This window comes from Macrosteles quadrilineatus, unplaced genomic scaffold, assembly GCF_028750875.1.
Source record: "Macrosteles quadrilineatus isolate MER2022 unplaced genomic scaffold, UCM_ALF_1.0 Scaffold_8__2_contigs__length_117827958, whole genome shotgun sequence".
Taxonomy (NCBI): domain Eukaryota; kingdom Metazoa; phylum Arthropoda; class Insecta; order Hemiptera; family Cicadellidae; genus Macrosteles; species Macrosteles quadrilineatus.
Window position 1 is genome coordinate 70,763,504 of NW_026542601.1, and position 20,836 is coordinate 70,784,339.

General features: G+C 33.8%; 1 protein-coding gene across 2 annotated transcripts in view; it reads left to right on the forward strand.

Annotated features, from left to right (window-relative positions):
• Nucleotides 1-3,345, forward strand: part of LOC128999893 (splicing factor U2AF 50 kDa subunit-like) — a 36,322-nt gene extending 32,977 nt beyond the window's left edge. For both annotated transcript variants that reach the window (XM_054426648.1, XM_054426649.1), the window contains 2 exons: nucleotides 1,491-1,655; nucleotides 2,949-3,345. In XM_054426648.1, the coding sequence (XP_054282623.1) occupies nucleotides 1,491-1,655; nucleotides 2,949-3,080 (297 nt within the window). In that variant the 3' untranslated portion in view covers nucleotides 3,081-3,345. The remainder of the gene's footprint in view (nucleotides 1-1,490; nucleotides 1,656-2,948) is intronic.
• Nucleotides 3,346-20,836: the final 17,491 nt, after the last annotated feature.

Here is a 20,836-nt window from a genome sequence, read left to right on the forward strand (position 1 = left end):
TTAAAGGGTTTATCAAGAGAAATTGAATGGCGCAAACCAGAGGTCAATATGGCACCCCTAATAAAAATGGCAGCCATTATAATTTAAGATGAGCAAGCAAGATAAAGTCTGGACACCCCCAGTTAACTTTATAACGTGTGGCAGTGTGGGAAAACCAAACTCGGCACATAAAAATGCACTTTTTCATTTAAGTTAGAACTTGTACCCGGCCCCCAAAATGGGGTATTTTGGGGGCAGCCCCAAATTTTCAAATGTAAACACCTATCATGTGTGACCCCTCATTTTAAAGGGTTTCTCAAGACAAATTAAATGGCACAAACTAGAGGTCAATATCGCACCCCTAATCAAAATTGCAGTCATTTTTGCAGACTTTATCTTGTTTGCTCATCTTAAATAATTCAAATGGCTGCCATTTTCATTAGGGGTGCGATATTGACCTCTAAATTGTGCCATTCAATTTCTCTTGATAAACCCTTTAAAATGAGGGGTCACATGATAGGTGTTTCCATTTGAAAATTTGTGCTGCCCCCAAATTACTTACTTTACTACTAAGTTAGGCCATTATACTAGTCAGCCATTATGAAGTGTTTTTAATGTTATGTTAACATTTTTTGGAATAAACATGTTTGAAGCAACAATTTGACAAGATAATTTAACACAACTGTTTACGTTTTTTCAACTAACCAATGAATACAAACCCTTTAAGAAGCAAAATGATTATGGAGAATAGTCAGACTTGAATTTTGTCGCCGAAATGAGCTTCGCACGGCCGTCACTAGGATCGCTTGCGCAACTCTTATCTCTCTCTCTCTCTCTCTCTCTCTCTCTCTAAGCCGATTCTTTGCCTTGCTCTCTCTCACTGAGTCAGCTGACTTGGCCGCGTGCTCGCAATAGAGAGAGAGAGAGAGAGAGAGAGAGAGAAATTCTTTATTTATACACATTATTTTGCAGCAAATACATTAAGAAATAAAAATATCACATGGGTCACAATGACCTGTGCGTGATAGAGTCCTTACTGGCTGCTTCATCAAAATAAAAGTTCTTCACACTTCACTACACATAAAAAAAAGAATAAAAAAAACAATAACTTGGTAAAAATAAGCATACAATAGTCTACCTAGAGGCCGCCACGGGAACTATGCAAAATTCAAATATTCCCAGACTGAATTTTTAACAAAGGCGTTGCACTTCTTATTGGGTTTGTATTCATTGCTAATACAATAACTGGGTATTCAATTTTATCTTTTAAAAATAATCAATGCATTCAGTACAAAGACAGCGATAGTTGCCAGCTGCAGCTGTTCACATTCAACAGAGACGAATGAAATACTGGAGGTTATGATGAAGTAAAGGCAAAGAGGAAAAATACCTTATTTAGTTTAGACTTTATGACACTGGTCATTGAGACTTAAAGAGTTTTGGAGATAGTGAGACAACTTAACAGTTATATTTCAGTTGCCTTCTCTTGCTAATTAATTTTCCATCCCTAGGTGCTTTGTCTGCTAAACATGGTCACACCTGAGGAGCTGAAGGATGAGGAGGAGTATGAGGATATCCTTGAGGATATTCGGGAAGAGTGCAACAAGTACGGCATAGTCCGGAGTTTGGAGATCCCTCGGCCCATAGAGGGAGTGGATGTTCCTGGCTGCGGCAAGGTACGTCAACTACAGCGTTCTTTTTCCTTTTAGATGAAAATGAAATGGGCAAATGAAATTACAGTTCATCATATCTTGCAGGGGTAGGCCGAAGCCACAAAGCTCTTTATCTGAATATGTTGAAATATTGTACACCCCAGTTGTTTTATTGATAGACCTTAAAGCCTCAAGCACCTGATAAACGCCCGTAGTTTGCGAATAAATTCCTCCTTGGAAAAGTGAGTAAGGTGACTCTTTCTAAACAAATTGCCAAGCGTTGTCCCTCTTACCTCAGAGAGCTCTTCACAGTCAAAGAGCAGGTGACCAGCTGTTTCCTACCCCATTTCCTAAAAGTGTTGCGCCATCATACAAACTATACGTTTGTTGATAAATCTAATTTAAAGTATTAAAAGTTTAAAGGTTTTTCAGAACACATTTTATAATTTGCTTATAATCATAACAACTTGATGTTGATAAATCTAATTTAAAGTATTAAAAGTTTAAAGGTATTTCAGAACACATTTTATAATTTACTTATAATCATAACAACTTGATGTTGATAAATCTAATTTAAAGTATTAAAAGTTTAAAGGTATTTCAGAACACATTTTAATAATTTACTTATAATCATAACAACTTGAAAATCAAAATAAAAACATAATCACATGTAATGAAGAATCATATGACTTTAAATTAAATTCTAACACCATTGCCAACAACGTTGCAGACGTTTTATGAACCAACCATGTCCGGTAATCACTTCTGTGGTTTTCCTACATCGCCTATCCATCCTCAAATTGTCCGAGGCAACCCGCTTTGAAGATGTATGACCTTACTTACTCTGAAAAGGGATGTTTCAGCCCATCGCGCAATAGAGGAGCTCGCATACTTGCGTAAGAAACCACAGAAAGGTTGTGGACCAAACTGAGTTGCTGCTGCGGCAACATTTGCCGGTTTATCTGCGACTTTGTAACCTTCAATGCCTGAGTGTCCAAAAAGCACCAAGCAAAGCATATTAGATCATTCCTCCTACAGTACCCAATTCCGACACTCGCCAAGTTCTTATTGCAAGTTTTATTTGAGAGAAAATGTGTTATAAAACATACCTTGTCTGCTTAAATTCTCTATAAAAAGTTTTAGATTTGAGTTTTGTACATATCAAAACTGTTTTAATTGTTTTGGTAGTTTTTTTAGTTCATACTTTGCTTTGTAAATAGTTTTTTTAAACTTCTTGTTTGATATAATATTATATAGGTCAGACTTTTCAAAATGGAAATCAACAGGTGGTAATAAGTATTTGGTAATATGTTTCAGGTGTTTGTCGAGTTTAATTCTATGACTGACTGTCAGAAAGCACAGCAATCTTTGACTGGAAGAAAGTTCAACAACCGAGTAGTTGTGACTTCCTACTTCGACCCTGACAAGTACCACCGTCGGGAATTTTAAACAAGTACAATGTCAACTGTAAAAGGCATTATTGTCTTTCTTTGCCTACCAAAGTGTCCGCTTTCATACATCTTGTTTAAGACGCTTTGTATTCTGTTGAAATTTCATTCAATAACAGAACAGTTTTAACTTAGTTACAGTACTAATGTATATAATGTTAAGACTTGTATTATGAATTGATTTTCTTTAGAGTAGATTACTTTTATAAGACTTTCAGTATAGTGACACCCATTGAAACTGGAAAATATATGTGAATACCATTCAATGTTTGTTTTTTAATCCTATGTTTATGCAATAGTTTTATCATATAAAATGCTAGCCGCCATACCCGTGCTTCGAAACAGGAAGAGAACCCTAAAGAGAATAATAATGTTCTATAGATCTGCTGTATGAAAAGTTATTAACTCATAAATAAATGTCCACAATTATGATGAAGCAACAACAAAATAATTTTCAAACATGTGGTTTAAAAATGATAAAATTCTTAATAATGTTTAAAATGTTTGCAATTATATATGCAATTTATAATTGTTTTAAAATTTGGCAATTCTAACATTAATTGTATTCATAAGAATAACATAGCAACTTTGCAAGCTGTCAGGGGAGAACCCTAGGAGAGTATTGAAATAAAAAGTGACTAGCCTATGCCCCTTGGCTCTTTCCTGAAAAAAAAAACAAAACAGCTCAATAATTGTTTTTGGTTTGAGTAATTATTGGTCAAGTATTTTTCTTGTTATTGACATACTCCAAACTTTCACATTTAAAAATATTAGCAGAGTATCCGTCCTTCGTACAGGGTGGGTGTATAAGTTTAAAATTCTTATTGGAGTGTTATACTCGTGCTTAACGTTTGCAATGGGGGAGGACACGGTTTGAGAAAATTTGTTTCTTTAAATTGACCTTGGAGGCTAGTGGCCATCTTGGATGATTTCAAACTGCTGCTGAAGAGTCAATTATCATCCAAAAATAGTTTTTCAAACACCAACGTGATAATAATTTTAATATCTAGTATATTATGAGATTAGAAATTTTCGTTGTTGTTTCCAAGGGACTCCATGAAAGCCAACGGCCATCTTGGATTTGCTCGCCATAAGACCAATGTTAAATTTGTAATTTTCAAACATCCGCTGAAGAGCTATTTACCATATCAAAATATTTTTTCAAACACCAACGTGATTGTAATTTAAATAACTAGTAGGCTTATACTGTGAGAATAAAAAATGTCTTTGTAGCTTCTTTAATTGTTTTATGAGTTAGAACATCTAGGCTCCAAGGACTCTTAGCGGTATGCTATAGTAGTAACACATCTGCAATAGTCATTATGTCACACCTAAACAATATAAAAAGTAAACTATCGAACGTTTGCATAATATTACAAATTATTTATTAAGCTAAAAACATAAATACCGGGATTCCACAAATTCTTGGCCTGATTTAATAACATTGCTGTATGAAAACCATTAGAGCCACACTCTTACATGCCTTGTTTTGAAGGGAATTTAATAAAGTTTTATCTAATTAAGTTGGTAATACCTAACCCGATTGACAATAATACAGTAATGATTCAATACAACAATAAATCAGAAATGGTTAGTTAACAAGATAAATCGCATTGTGTTTTGTTGTTTCATGAAACCCAATCCTCTATTCAACGACCTTCCATTTAAGTTGGAAGTAGGGATGGTCAAGTCTCGAAATTTCGGGAAATTTTAAATCTCGTTACACGAGACGAGATTTCTTTTTGGCCGGGATTTTTATCGAGACGAGAATAAAAAAAAAAAAAAAAAAAAAATTAAAAACGCCTGCAGAAAGTCAATGCAATACCCGCAATACAGGAGCGTGTTGTAGTTGCGTTTCCTTTGCGAAGGCGTTCTTATTTAATTAATTCTTCAAATGTAAATATTACTTTAATTATTTTAATAATATTTGAGAAGTTTTGTTAAGTGTTAGCAGTGTGAGGAATGTTTTATTACTATAAAAAAAGTCAAAACAAGTAGGTAACTATTTTATAAAAATTAATATTTTATTTTATGATTTATTTTATTTTAGGATAAGTTGAACTCTATCCTAACTGATATCACTATGTTTCCTAATCGTAGGCATTTTTAATAAGTTAGGCGTGATTAATAAAAAAATGTTATACTGATGTTTTTTAATAAAAGATTGTAAATATTCTTGCCTATTATCATTATTTTTGTATTTAAACAGTCATCTAACAATGTTACAAAATCAGGTAAAAATTCCGAACGTGCATTTCCCGTTGTGTATGAGAAGGGAAATCCCGTCTCGATCTCGTCTCGAAATTTTATGAGAAATAAAAAATCTCGTCTCGTCTCGTCTCGAACTAAAAATCCAATCTCGTCCATCCCTAGTTGGAAGGTTAACTGACACGATTCTAGAGTATGGGGGAGTGAAAATCCCATGATAAAATGAATGGGACAGTCCAGAACTAAATGTTTGGCGTAGTATAATGCATGATGGAATCATTGGACCATCATCGAACCAGCTGATTTACTGTATGATGTTGCCAACCTATTTCCAAGCATACACGGATTACGTGCATAATAAAACCCCGCTGTTTTGTGTTGTTTGGTTGGAATAGTGGTGTGCGCCTAAGGGCCGGTTGCTGAGCTCGGGATTTAGCTAAGTTCTAGACTTAAACCGTCTTTAGACTCTGGAGTCTAAGAAATGGCTTGCTGAGATAGGGCGTTAGCGAAGTCCAGAACTTATTAGACTCCGGAGCTTATTTGGCTGGTTAGACTCTGGAGTTTAAAAATTGACTTGCTGAGACAAGGACCTATAAGTCCAGAACTTAACATAGATTCTCGTCTCTTGCTGAGACAAGGATCTAGTAAAATCCGTTAAGTCCAGAACTTAAAACACTACGATTTTAGATCCTCGGCAAGGGCAGGATTTAAATTAGATTCTAGACTTAACAGAGTGTATTAACCTTGTTTGCGCGTTATATGATCATCATATTAGGACGTATATATTAGGTATCCATATTATGCATCATCCTAGAAACTGGAATTGATAATTTAAGACATCCTATTTTTTTTTTTTTTATTGACAAACATCCGCTAACAAAAAGGAATATTTGTTTGCCCGTGATTTTTTACTACGAAACCGATGTGTTTAATTTACAAAAATGACAATGTTTCAATTTTTACATATTGCAATAAAACATTGTTTTAGTAAAATCCTAGTAGTAAATTTTAGTAAATGTAATTCCTGCTAATCTTATACAGTAAGTAGTTTGAGACACCCAACATGCAGAGTCGAATGGGTTAGAGTTATGACTTCCTTTCTTATTGAATATCATACTCGATTGTGAACTAATGGTCTACGTTATCGGGTCTACGTTATCGTAGTACTCACTTATACTTAAATGCGACATGCACTTATGTACTATATTAAACTTTTTCTACGATTGTACTAGTATTTTATCATGGGCTTATTAAAACATTACATATTATACTTTTAACTCAGTATATTCGACCAGTCCCATTTGTAACCATATTTATAATTTACAAAAATCTACTTGGAAAAAGAGTATGTAATATAAATAGTAATTGAAATATTATTCATGTAATTGATTTAACTATATACAAAAACACAAGAACTATATACACAATACTTAACCCTATATTTACATTTTATTTTCTACACAAGCTCTATACCACACACATTTTACAAAATCCATAGCCCAATTTTACCCTCTCCTAACTGTAAAAGTTTTTCTGTTAGCCACTTGGCATTTAGATTACTTTTTTCACGTAGGTGTTAGGGTTGGTACTATTCATGAGTGGATACGTGTCTATTTGAACTGATTTCAAACATTTTACAAATTTGAAAATGTTTGGGCGAGGCGACGTACAAGCATACAATATTACTTTATTTTGTAATTTGTGTAGCTTGTAAGTTAGTATTTTCCTGTTATAAAACAAAATTTCAGTTTTACAAATAATAAGACTAATATTATTAATTTGTATTTTGTTATGAAACAGGTCCCAGACCTGGTATTTTTAGTTTTAGTTTATATGTTGTGTTTGTTTAGGGCCATTTTTTTGTTCATGCTGAATTTTATGTTGAAAAACTAACATGGGCCATATCATTTGTATTTCCTGTACAAAAGCTATACTATTTCGGCTCTACAAGTTTTGACATTTAAATAGTTTCCAGTAAATTGAGTCTTTCGGTGAGTTTGCACCTACCCAGAAATTGTTAAATTAGAATAATCAACACATTATAAAACTACTCTTTTTTTGATTTTGGTTATCTAATATATATAATTTATCTAAATAATAATTTATAAAAATAATAATTGATCTAATAACATAATTTATCTAAATACCCCCGCCGCAGCAAACCTGCCGACTAAGCGAATTTCCATTTGTCTGAATTGATTTTCAGTTAAATATATTTGAATAACATTAGGTTTAACGAGTACCTAGGTTTGCTGCTACAAGGAAACTAATAAAGTGTGTTTTTTAATAAATATTGATAGCTTAGTACAAAATAAATAAATTTGCCAAATTTGATCAAAATATATCCATAAACAAGCAAACTACAACATTTGACAATATTCTCCATTAAAATAACATAGGAATTTTAAATTTACAATTTTTTTAATTTTCTCCGTTACTAACAATCGAACAAAAATACTTTTATATACTAAATTATTTGTTTTTTAATCTCTTTAAAAAGGTCTAAAGAGAAATCGGGAAATTTTGTGTTTTGAGGGTCAAAAGTGAGAAAAACAAATTTTTACCCCATAAAACCCCCCGTAAAGCCCCGTTCCCATGGTCCGATTGTGCTGGTTTGCGAACTCATTCAAGTTTATCCCGCTTTACACCTTTAAACCAAATTTAATCAAAATCGGACAAAAATTACTCAAGTTAATCGCGTTCACGGACGTATATATATATATATATATATATATATATATATATATATATAAGTCTATATATATATATATATACATATATAAAAATTTGAACGAATGGTGTTTTTGGCCTCTGGGGACATCAAAATGAAAAAGTAAATCGGTCCCGGGTCTAGGTCTTACCGTGCCACCTACGGTAATAGCTACTTCCCTATAGGGAAATTCGCTAAAACATTAATTTATATTATGAATGAACATGAGCTTAGTATTGACCTTTGTGGTACTCCAAATCGCATTTAACTGGATTTGCCGTGATTTTTTATTTCAACCTTATTATAACGCTTTTCTCAGCCATTACCTCTAACTATAATATTTTCGTTACAAATATTACTACCCTATGTTAAAAAAAAATTAAAAAAATAAGTTTGCAACTCAATTTAATTGAAAAAATATATATTATGATTCGGTCGTTGTCACTCTCTCCGTCACTTTCAGCTGATAGGTCTAACTGTCAAAAGTGACCAAAAACGCACGATATAAGTAGTTTTGAAGAAAGTGTCACTTTGAAATTCTAGCATTAGCCAATCGCGAGTATGTATCGTGGGGTGATGTCTATTGTTTATGAAGCGCGGAGCAGACAGCCCGGCTCGGCTGTCACCCATTGCCAACATCACAACGCCAAATACTCTACGATTCCCTCAATATTTATTGCTTTAAGTTCTGGACTCAAATAGGTCCAGGACTTATAGATCCTGGAGTTTCAGAGATAGATCCGCGACTCAGCAAGACGATTTAGATCCGAGAGCTTATTTCAGTCCTGGACTCAATAAGTCCAGAACTTATAGATCCGGAGCTCAGCAACCGGCCCTAAGTATAAACCCTGCACTATAATCAGTGCAAGGAAGCCAACTTTGCTGGGCGACTCTACAGTCTACGAAAAAGTAAGTAAATGCAGCAATTAGCTACTTTGCTTGCTATAATCAGTGAAAGGAAGCACACTTTGTCAGGTAACAGTATGAAAAATATAAATATGTATCTTGCCTTACTTAATGCAAAACAATTATTATAAAAAAATAAAATCATTTTAATTAGAATTTATATTACATTTCTTGCATTCCAATATTCATCTAACGAATACACAGACAATGAAAGGAGATAATCCTTAAGTTTTTTTTAATACATTCATTGCTAATGATACAGGTATCACACTTTTATATTTGGTTAAAAAAACGTAGGCCTAATCATAATCATGTATGTGGAGTGCTAATTTATCTTGAATTTAATAAATTGTAAATGAAAATATATAACTACATACATGATACCTGCTGACGACTCACTTGTGCTTCATTAGCACTGAATGTGTTAAATACATTTAAATTATTTTGTCTAATATAATTTTAGGTAATACTAGAGCTCTCCCCGTGGTCGAAAACTTGACCAAAAGCATGGCCGCATTTAACTGAGTGAAAATTTTACGTACGTTTTCAGGAAAAGCACTTCTAACGTTTTTTGTTCCGTTTTTTGAAACCTTTATTATTATTTTTTATTTCATTAACATTTGAAGTTTTATAAAATGTCCTTGGTAACGCAATATCTTTGTTGATTTTTTATTTATAGAGCATCTTTGATGGAAGAACACAAAATTTTGTCACGGACATAAAACTGAATACAGTATTAAAAATAGTTAATATTATTTTCATAACTATGTTTTGCTATAAATTCATTTACTTTTAGGGCCATTATACAATAAACAGCTCACTAAGCTTTTGGTATATTTGGTCTTTCTAGAAAAAAAGAAAAAAACTCAAAAATTGAAAAAAGCCAATAAAATCATTTAAAGTTTGTATAACTCCGAAAAAACTTACCTGAGACCCAAAAAATCTTTATGTTTTTATAGAGGTGTGCTTCTTTTGTGTATACACATTGAAATATGATGATATTTTAATTTTTCAAATTTGTATGATAGAAATCATAAATGTGATAGTCAGGGACAAGCGGTACGGCCGAGAATTGTCTGGAATAATCTAAATCTTTCTAAACAACCCTTCAATTATACTGTTAGTTATAATAAATTGACTAAATAATAAACGATTCAAGATTAAATGGAAAACTTCTGCTTAGTTTTGATTTCAAAACATATATTAAAGATTTATTCTACACGTTTTTTGTAAATTTACTAACATTTGAATTTACTTACAATTTACTAACATTTTTATATTCGAGATTTATTGTAGTGTTTAGTCAATATTTTGTATGAAGTGGAATAACCTCAACGGCCACTCTTAGAAAACAACCTGAGAATAAAGATAAAATAGGTCCGTACAGGTTTTTGTTCATTAAGTAAGTACTATGACTATGTTCCAGTGGGCGGAAAAACAATACTGTCTAGAGGAGATATTAACCAGGTACTGCCTGTTGTTAGAATAAAAAAAGGTTAAAATAATATAGCCTATATTATTTCACGGCACCATCCATATATACAGTAAAACCTAGAGGTAGTTTCCGTTTCTTAAAACTAACCAAAAATATGCATATCGAAGATGCTGATTGGTTACGATAACTGGTTAATCCTCCACACTAAACCTCCACATAAACTTACACCAGGCTAATAGTAGTTTTTTCAATTTTGATCAGAAACAAATCGAGGGTTAATTTTGGTCAATGGTATGCCTTTACATTACTCTAATTGTGTTAAACCTTATTATTATATATCAAAAGGAGCATTACCTTAGAAATGACAACTTAACTGGGTTGGAGTGCTAATTTAGTAGTTTTGATAATGTCAAATATTTCAATCAGGAAAGCCTTTTTATCACCATTAACCAAAAGACCAAAGCTACCTTAGTAAACCAATATGTATTCACAAACATGTTTGATGCCTTTAGCAGAGTTAAGCCTCTGGAGTCATCTATATATTAATACGCAAGCAGGTTTCTTTTCACAGTCATAACTCGATAACGGTTTGACGGAGTTTAACGTTTGAGGTGTCAAATTAAAGGTATTTTCTCGTAGATGTGCAAATACGTCTTAAGAAAGGGCACCACTTAAGTATACTTAAGGGCTAAATTTTGGAAGGCGGCGCTATCTGTTGACATTAGATAAAACTCATTTACTTTTGTTTACAAATAACATATGGACGTACTTTGTTTGAAGTTCATTGTTGGTGATGGTGAGTTAATGTTGTTGTTGGGTCGTGATGGAAAATGTCCGCAATAAACCTTTGAACAACATATGGACGTAGTTTGAAATAGTTTTTAAGGTTAACCACAGACTGCAGGACAGCAGGACTAAAACTTCTAAAATAAAGCTAGAATTTATGTTTTGTTTCAATCTGTTAAATAAGTCTGGTTCATAATAAAGAGTTTCCTAGCAATACTAGACGACAAAGTGTTTGTATTTTTATAATAGTTAAATCATAGACAAAAAGAATAGATATTTATTTAATTGTTGGTAAATAATATTCAAATAGTCTTTACTTGCTTTTGTCAGCTGATTATTTAAATGTTTTAATTAGTCATCTGCTAATGTTTTGTTTTAGTTTTTATATACACAATTCTTGTTCAGATCATGAAATAAAATAAAGTTAGAAGTGTTTGTTAATCTGTGAGTTTATCTTAAATTAAGCTTACAACATGGTGTCAGGTTATTAGAAGAATTACAATAATGAATGGAATACCTCTACCAGATCCACTTGACATTTCGGACAAAACAAATGCAGCAGAGAAATGGATGTTATTCAAGGTCCAATGGAACAACTATCTAACTTTGGCTGAAGCGTGTGGTGGCTCAAAATGCAGCAAGATAACAAGCAAAAAAGTTCAGGTAGCTTTATTAATTATTCCAGTCTCTCATTGGAGGTAAAACATTACAGCTACGGTAATAAATAAAATACCATGCAATGGTAAGGCCATCGTTGATGAGATTATTGATAGACGAGATGATTATTTTAATAATGCTAAAAATTTGTTACTTTTGAGCGCTTTATGTTTAATAGTGCTACACAATCACCAAATGAGTCTTGTAAAGAGTATATTAACAGGTTACATGAAATGATAGGAAAATGTGAATTTGAGTCACTGTCAAATTTATCTAGGCTTGAAATTGAGGAGCAGCTCTTATGTGATAGGTGAGTAGTAGGTTTATCAAATAACGACTTAAGAAAACGGCTCTTATCAAAAATACATCTGACTCTTGATAATGCGACAAGCATATGTCTTTCTGATGAGCAGGCTAGTAATCTTGCTAAAAAAATCAATGAACGTAGAGCTAACGAGACTGAACCTTCTACGGAAAATATAGTTACTGAGTCGTTTAGAATAAACAGTGATCAAAAACTTCTTTCGTGTAAATTCTGTGGTGGGAAACAACAAAGAGGAGCAAGTTACTGTCCTGCGTTTGGAAAAGCAACAGTAGTTTATGTCGAAAAAAACAATCATTTTGCTAAAATGTGCCTTAAAGCAAAAGAAAAGATTAAAGTAGTAAGCTCTGCTTGTGAAGATACCATTCCTGGAGATTATGTAGACAAAAATGACATATATGAAATGGAAGATGACATAAAAAAAAACGTCTATTCGTCCATTTGAAAGTCCCATTTAGGAAAGGTAATCGAATGCTAAAATGTCAACTTGATAGCGGGGCGACATGCAATGTAATGAGTTATGATATTTTGAAGGAGCTGGTTGGAGTTGATCGTCCAGTCCTCCAAAAAAGTAATACAACGCTTACTTTCTATGGTGGTGCTTCAAAGGCTTCTCTTGGGAAAATAACATTGCATGTTATATGGAAGAATATTAAGCAAAGAATGACGTTTGAAGTTATCAATACGAAGCATATTCCATTGATTGGAGCTCAAGACTGTTTACGGTTAGGGCTTATTGCAGTAGATGACCATAGTTGGGAAAGTTAGTCAAAAATTCTAACTAGTTAGAAGTTATAAGTTAGTCCCGTAAAAAGTAACTGATAGAAGTTATAAGTTAGTTAGTTTAAAAAGTAACTGATAGAAGTTATTAGTTAGTTGAAAAACTAACTGATAGAAAATAAAGTTAGTTTTAGTAGAAATTAGCTGTTTGTTGGGCAGTTGTTTTCAAGTATTTTTTAATGTCACATCTTGGTTACTAATATATACTATAATATGAGTAAAGATTGCGCACGATATGATTTAAAAAATGGCTCCTACGATTTCCTCCAATTTCAATGCTATTGAAAATTGCTTGTATAATACATTTGCATTGTATGATGTCTTACTAACCAAAGGGATAATTACGACTGTTCAAAAACATTAAGTGTTTTACTGCAAAACAATATACACTGACATTGAACTAAAAATCTAAAGGAAAGGCCAAGGAGATTTGTATTTTCGACGATGCACCGCACGAATTGATGCGTTATTTCACCATCCCGTAATTATAGTTGCAACGTTCCACGATCCCAGTGACTGCAATAACGGTCGTCAGATAACAGATGTTATGTATCATGAGTTTTATATTGATTGAAGCTTATTGTGGACATTTTATAGATCGATCGTCCAGATTAAAAAGTTTTGTAGACTAAATTGAGGATAAGTGGATGTCTAACAAAAACGAATTGACTTAACTGCTTAATTAATCTTAGTAAGACTGAAAATATTTGTAGGCTTATAAGCTCTATTTTTTACCTCTTGAACAAATCAAACACCTCGAGCAAGATCGGTCCCCTGGTACTTGTGTTTTAATCAAACATTGTCACATTTTACATTACTACAACATAAACAAATGACATGAAACTTGTCAGATAATGAACATCAACTAAAGACAATGTTTTGACACTTGAGATGATATATCAATCACCAAACAAACATTTCCCCTTCCCACCCTTCAGTGCTTGGGGTGTTGATAATGGCCGTCACTACCCTTGCACAGGCCCACTGCATTCCAAAGCAACTGTACTTTGACTTTCTCTTTCCCCAACCCCAGCGTTGGTTGTCTACAAGGGCACTGACCTCTCACGGCCGCACGCAACCCTCACTGATTACGTGAAATAAATAACCCGTATTTGAGATGCTTCCGCATAATTTGGAAAGTTAGTTGAAAATTCTAACTAGTTAGAAGTTATTAGTTAGTCCCGTAAAAAGTAACTGATAGAAGTTATTAGTTAGTTAATTTAAAAACGAACGAATAAAATAGAAGTTAACCAAAAAAACTAACCAATAGTGCTATTCGATAGAATTTCTATTCGTTATTCCCAAGTATGTAGATGAGGATGTTTTTGAGTTAAAGAATTCTCCAAATCCAAGCTCCATTCTATCTTCTTTTCAAGACATTGGTCAAGGTCTAGGATGCTTTGAGGGTAAACATAAATTTTAGACTTGACGAATCTGTTGTTCCTGTAGTGGTTCCAACTCGAAGATATCCTCTGGTTTTACAAGATGAGATAAAAAGTGAAATACAACGTCTTGAAGAATTAGGTGTAATACGTAAGGTAACGGAACCTTCCTCATGGGTCAGTGCTATGGTTGTCATTAAGAAACCGAACAAATTACGCATTTTTATTGACCCACATCAACTAAACAAAGCTATCCAGCGGTCACATTATCAGGTCCCCACTATAGAAGAAGTTGCTCCAAAAACTTATAAAAGCCAGGATATTTAGTACTCTAGACCTAAAAGATGGGTTCTGGCATATAAAGTTAACCGAAGAGGCAAGCAAATTAACGACATTTTGGACTCCATTTGGGAGGTACCGCTGGCTAAGGATGCCTTTCGGAGTAAAGTCAGCTCCAGAAGAATTTCAACGGCGAGTAACGAAGAGCTGGAAGGACTGAAAGGAATCTTTACGATTGCAGATGATGTCGTAGTTTACGGCAATGGAGACACAGATGAACAAGCTTTAGAGGACCATAACAAGAATCTGCATGCATTGCGCGAGCTAGACAAAGAAATATAAAGTTCAACATGAATGAATGTAAAATCGGACTTAAGGAAGTTAAGTACATGGGACATGTTTTGAGCAGTGATGGCTTGAAAGCGGATCCTGACAAGATATCAGCAGTCTCAAATATGAAAGAGCCTCAGAACAAGGAGGAAGCTCAAAGGTTCTTGGGATTTATCAATTATTTAAGTAAATTTCTGCCAGGACTGTCAGAAGTAGCAGTTCCAATAACAACTCTAATTAAAGAAGATGTTAAGTGGACGTGGCAGGAATTACATTCATTGGCTTTCAAGAAATTAGTTAACATGGTGACCAACTCTCCAAACCTACATTATTACAATAAGGACTCTCCTGTGACGTTGCAATGTGATGCAAGTCAGTTTGGCTTGGGTGCTTCGCTATTGCAAAATGGTATGCCAGTTTCATATATATCAAGGACTCTAAATCCAACAGAATGCCACTATGCTCAGATCAAGAAAGAATGCCTGGCAGTTCTATTTGCCTTTGAAAGGTTTGAACAGTATTTGTTCGGTAAATGTGATATTACGGTAGAAACCGATCACAAACCTCTTGAGACTATTTTCAAAAAACCTTTGGTCAACGCACCTAAACGGTTGCAAAGAATGTTGCTGCGATTGCAGAAGTTTACATTTACTGTTGTTTATCGACCAGGTAAAACAATGCTTTTAGCAGATTTTTTGTCACGCGTCCCAGAAACTAAGTATGAATGCAGTATGCAGGACAATTCAGTAATGATTTTTGAAACCTCAATGAACAGCTCGACAAAGGAGTTTGAGCAGTGTAAGTCCTTAGAGTACATAAATGTTACGGATGAGCGTTTAAACCAACTGAAAGAACACACATAAAGACCCCGTGCTTCAGAAGCTTATACCAGTGATTATACCGGTTGGCCTAATAGAAAGACTCAAGTTCCCAAGGAGCTATGGAATTACTGGCCTTTTAAGGAAGAGCTTGGAGTTGAAGACGGACTTGTCCTCAAAGGAGAGCGGATTGTTATCCCAAGTAGCATGACAATTGAACTAGTCCATAGAATTCATTTTTCACATCAAGGGGTTGAATCATGTATAAGGAGAGCAAAAGATGTATTTTTTTGGCCGGGAATGGCAGGAGATATAAGAAAAGAAGTTGAACAATGTTTAGTGTGCAAGAAATATGCACCGACTCAACGGAAAGAACCCCTCTTACTTCAAGAAACACCATCACAACCATGGCAGCGAATCGGGGTTGATTTTGCTCAAGAAGGCTCAACTCACTTCATTATTGTGACTGATTACTATTCTTCATTTTTTGAGATTAGGAAAACACAAAAGTGTACCTCTGAAGCATTGATTGTTTTCTGTAAAGAGTTATTTGCAAGATACGGCATTCCAGACATTGTAGTTGGTGATAGTGGCACCCCTATATTAAGTCAAGCATTTAAAGATTTTTCAGAAGAGTGGAAATTTAAGATAATTACTTCCTCTCCATATCACCACCAGGCAAATGGAAAGGTTGAATCTGCTGTAAAGATATTTAAGAGTATTTTAAAAAAAGTGAGAGAAGACAAAGGCGACTTTCAGCAGGCTCTTCTTGAGTTGAGAAATACACCACTCAAAGAAATTGGTAAGAGTCCAGCTCACTTGTTAATGTCAAGAAGAACTAAAAGCTTTGTACCCACTTGTGAAGATCTGCTGCGTCCTAATGTTCCTGTGAAAGTAATTGAAAAGTGGGATAAAAAGATAGATGCATACAAAACATATTTTGACAAAGGAGCTAAAGACCTCGCCCCACTGATACCAGGACAAGTTGTTTGGGTTCAAAGGAAACCTCAAGAGAGAAGGGATCCCTGGGTAGAAGGTAAAGTTATAAAAAAAGAAAGAGATCGAAGATATGTGGTACAAGTTGGTGGAAACTTATATGTTCGCAACAGACGCTTTTTAAAGACATAAAAAAGTTAAGAAAGGGAGGATGTTGGTAAAATGAATTTATTTCAAATAGTCTTTACTTGCTTTTGTCAGCTGATTATTTAAATGATTTAAATTAGTCATCTGCCAATGTTTTGTTTTAGTTTTTATATACACAATTCTGTTCAGATCATGAAATAAAATAAGGTTAGAAGTGTTTGTTAATCTGTGAGTTTATCTTAAATTAAGCTTACAACATTAATAAATATTTCGTTCTTTTTGACTATGGTCAAATTGATTTACCTTACATCGTACTTTACTGATTATCATGTACAGTTCGATGCGATGAAGTGAATGTTTCAAAGTGATTATTCACAGGGCAGTTATCCGTTACATTACCATTTTATCATGTAATTTACAATGTGTATCAAAATTCCAATTCTTTTATAGGGTTTTCTGTTGTTTGGATAACTTTCTTATATTTAATTTCAATTTAAAATCAAATGCCGCGAGTACGACGAAGAACTGTGAGTGACTGGAGGGAACGCGGACATGACCGCTTGCATCAACCTCTCAATTAAACATTTATTTGACGGGTACTTAGTTGTAGTACCACCGTTGTGATACATCCAATCTTGGACATAAATGAACTTGAAATGTTTACATTGTAGTGGCTTACATTTTAAGCAAGAAAAGACTGGCCGAGACAGTTAAGTTTTTACTCTTTGTTTGCAATGAAAGGTTTGTTTACCTCATTTGTTCAATTCACCATACCTTCAGGATCTTATTGGTAACTCCCAATCTGAAAAAAGTCTGTGAGACTTATATCCAGAAATTATTTGGATAAAATTTGTCAATTCAATTCTGCCTTTACCATGGTCAGCTCCGAAGCTCATTAAGACGAGAAAATTCCACATGGGATCGACAATTTCAAGATTCATGACACGTTTTACCACCGAGTAGGTCCTCCAATTCCTCAAGAAGGTGATGATCCTGAATACGCATAGAGATATAAGTAAGTACAACAATGTTACTAGAACCCAAAGCAGAATTAAGCACAAATCAAACAAAAAACTCAATGAAAAAATATGCGGAAAATAGGGTCACAATGCCCATTTGCAAATCTTTGAAGACAGTGGCAGACATTCTGTAGGGACGAGAGCTCCGAGGAGTCAAGTGAGATTCTTATGTACATAATAAGAGACAGAAGAAGTGACTTCCCTCGCTACAATGGTGCTACCTGTGTAGATGTCACAGCAATTTTTAAAGCTGAAAACAAAGCACCACCTGGCCAAATAAATCATATAGTTTTTTCCAATACTAATAATGTTAAACGCGTATCCATTTTATATCTGTCGTTAGATCCATTCGCTTACCCTCTTATGTTCCCAACCAGAGACTTGGGTTGGGGCCCCTAATTTAAACACACCTAAAACAGAACATATCGTAGAAATAATTTAACAATGCTAGAATAAGAGTAGCAATGGTTAGCGTCAAGAGAGTAATTGAGCTACATTAGGTCAAAAGCTCACTTTACAGTGTGTGGTTGGCATCTACGTGCTCATAGAGTGCACCTGCCTACAGTACATAGAGATAACCAAAGCAGTATGAGAGTGAATGTGAATTTAAATATTGTAGATTACTTTTATATTTTTTACATCATAATATTTTTATATTCTATAATCATAGTCATATAAATTATTTTAGGGTGACCCTTTGATTAAGGTGTTGCTGTTTATGTTTTTTGTTTATTATTTTAATACAAGTTTCAGTTCTTCTCGATTTAGAGCAATGGGTTATCTAGTTCAAATTATTTATTAAAATAAACGGTATCAGCATTCTGACACATACTTTCTCCCATAAGTTTGTCAACAACCTTTATCATGTGTAAGCGGTGAACGTAAATATACGGAAATGGGAATTGTACAATTTTCTTCAGAATTTAAAATACTATAACATACTAAATTTTTATCAAAATCGTTCTAGCCAATTTTGGGAAAATCTGATTTTCCGTTATTTTATGGGGGTTTTTATGGGAAAATAACATAATTTACAATAACTTTTGAACCGTAATTTTTACAGAAATGGGATTGGTACCATTTTGTTCAGAATATAAAGGACTATAACATACTAACTTTTTTATCAAAATCGTTCAGGCCATTTTTGGGAAAATCCTATTTTTCCGTTATTTTATGGGGTTTTATAGAAAAATCCCCATTAAAAATCAAAATTTATAAAAAATGAAAAAACTATCAAAATTGTAAGGACCATTAATAACATACTATGTTAAATCGAAACCGGTTTTTGTCTAAAATCCTATTTTTCGTTATTTTATGGGGTTTTTATGGGAAAATAACATAATTTACCATAACTTTTGAACCGTAATTTTTACAGAAATGGGATTTGTACGATTTTGTTCAGAATTTAAAGGGCTACAACATACTAAATTTTTATCAAAATCGTTCGGGCCATTTTTGAAAAAATCCTACTTTTCCGGTTTTTTATAGGTTTTTATGGGAAAATCCCCAGTAAAAATCAAAATTTCAAAAAAATGAAAAAAACGCCTGGAGATACCATTGAATAGAACCTACATACCAAATTTCATCGAATTCGGACCACAGGTGTAGTCTCTAGCTCTGTACACATCCAGACACACAGACACACAGACACACAGACACACAGACACACACACACACACACACACAGACATCACTTCGAAAACCACTTTTTTGGGTCCAGGGGGACCCAAAACGAATATATCCACTCAAAACTCAAACTCGAAAATTTTGACAAAAACAATACTTTCTCCATATACTATGGTATAGGGGGAGAAAGTAAAAGCAAACAAAGACAAACAACAAACTGTTTTTTACACAAAAGATGTGTTGTACTGGGATATCTATCCGGATAATTTGATTCTGAGTTTGTTTAAATATTACAATAATTTGTTTTACAGTTGAGTTTCGAGTGAATTTGAGTGCAAGCATTGGAGTCAAGCCGTCCAAAGAGGAATAAAAGCCAAGATTGAGTTCGAAAAATATCTAGCGAATGGAACCTTGAGCCGTACGGAATATTTAACCGAACGAGTACTTTTATTGCAATCCATCTCCCCTAGTTTAAGTGAAGAGGAGATCGTATCATTATTGGCAGAGCGATTCGATTCAATCATCCAGGACATTGTTAATGTGCAAAATATCACCACAATAAAAGCCATGGAACGACTTCTACAGAAGGAAGACATTCGAGACGGACCTAAGAAAGTCAAGACAACCATTTCTATATACTATGGATGCTATATTACTATATTGTGATGGATTGTGTGGATACTATATTGTGGATTCTATGTACTATCTGCCCTTAAAATGGATTTGAATGTTAATACAATTGAAATCAATACGCAAATCAACAATAATAATGTTACAGTGAAAGTTTAATTTATGTCATCATGAAGGACAAATATGTCAAATAGTAGTTAATAATTATAGCCATAGGCCAAATAATAATATAAATGATAATTTTCATAATATGATGTACGATGAGTACCATAATAATATAATAATATGAGTATGATAGCACAGCACACAACATCAGTGATCAACAAAGTAATCCACTAAAGGACAGCACATTGGCATTTGAGGAGATTAATAGATATCACCAAACACATCAATAAGTAAACTATTAAATAAAATGCAAAAACATTTTCTCTGAAGAATGAAGATATCTTATTTGGACCAAATCACATATCTGCTTCAAAACGATCATAGAAGAGGAGATGGTAAATGGTGAAGAAGATCTCGGCAACATAAACTCTCAAAATAATGTGTAAATAAAATCCTCTATTCAATCCATGATCATCAGTGTCACAAATTATATTAGAGGAGATTGTCATGAACCTTAATCGCGAGTGTGTGTACCCTTTCCCCATTTCCCAAGTGAAAATTGTGAGAACATATCCTTAACATTGCTTCTATTGCTATTCCCCTTGTGTCAGGTCATGAACTATCTTAACCCTCACTAATTTCCCCATTTATGTTTTGTTCCTGTGTTTATGTAAATTTAGA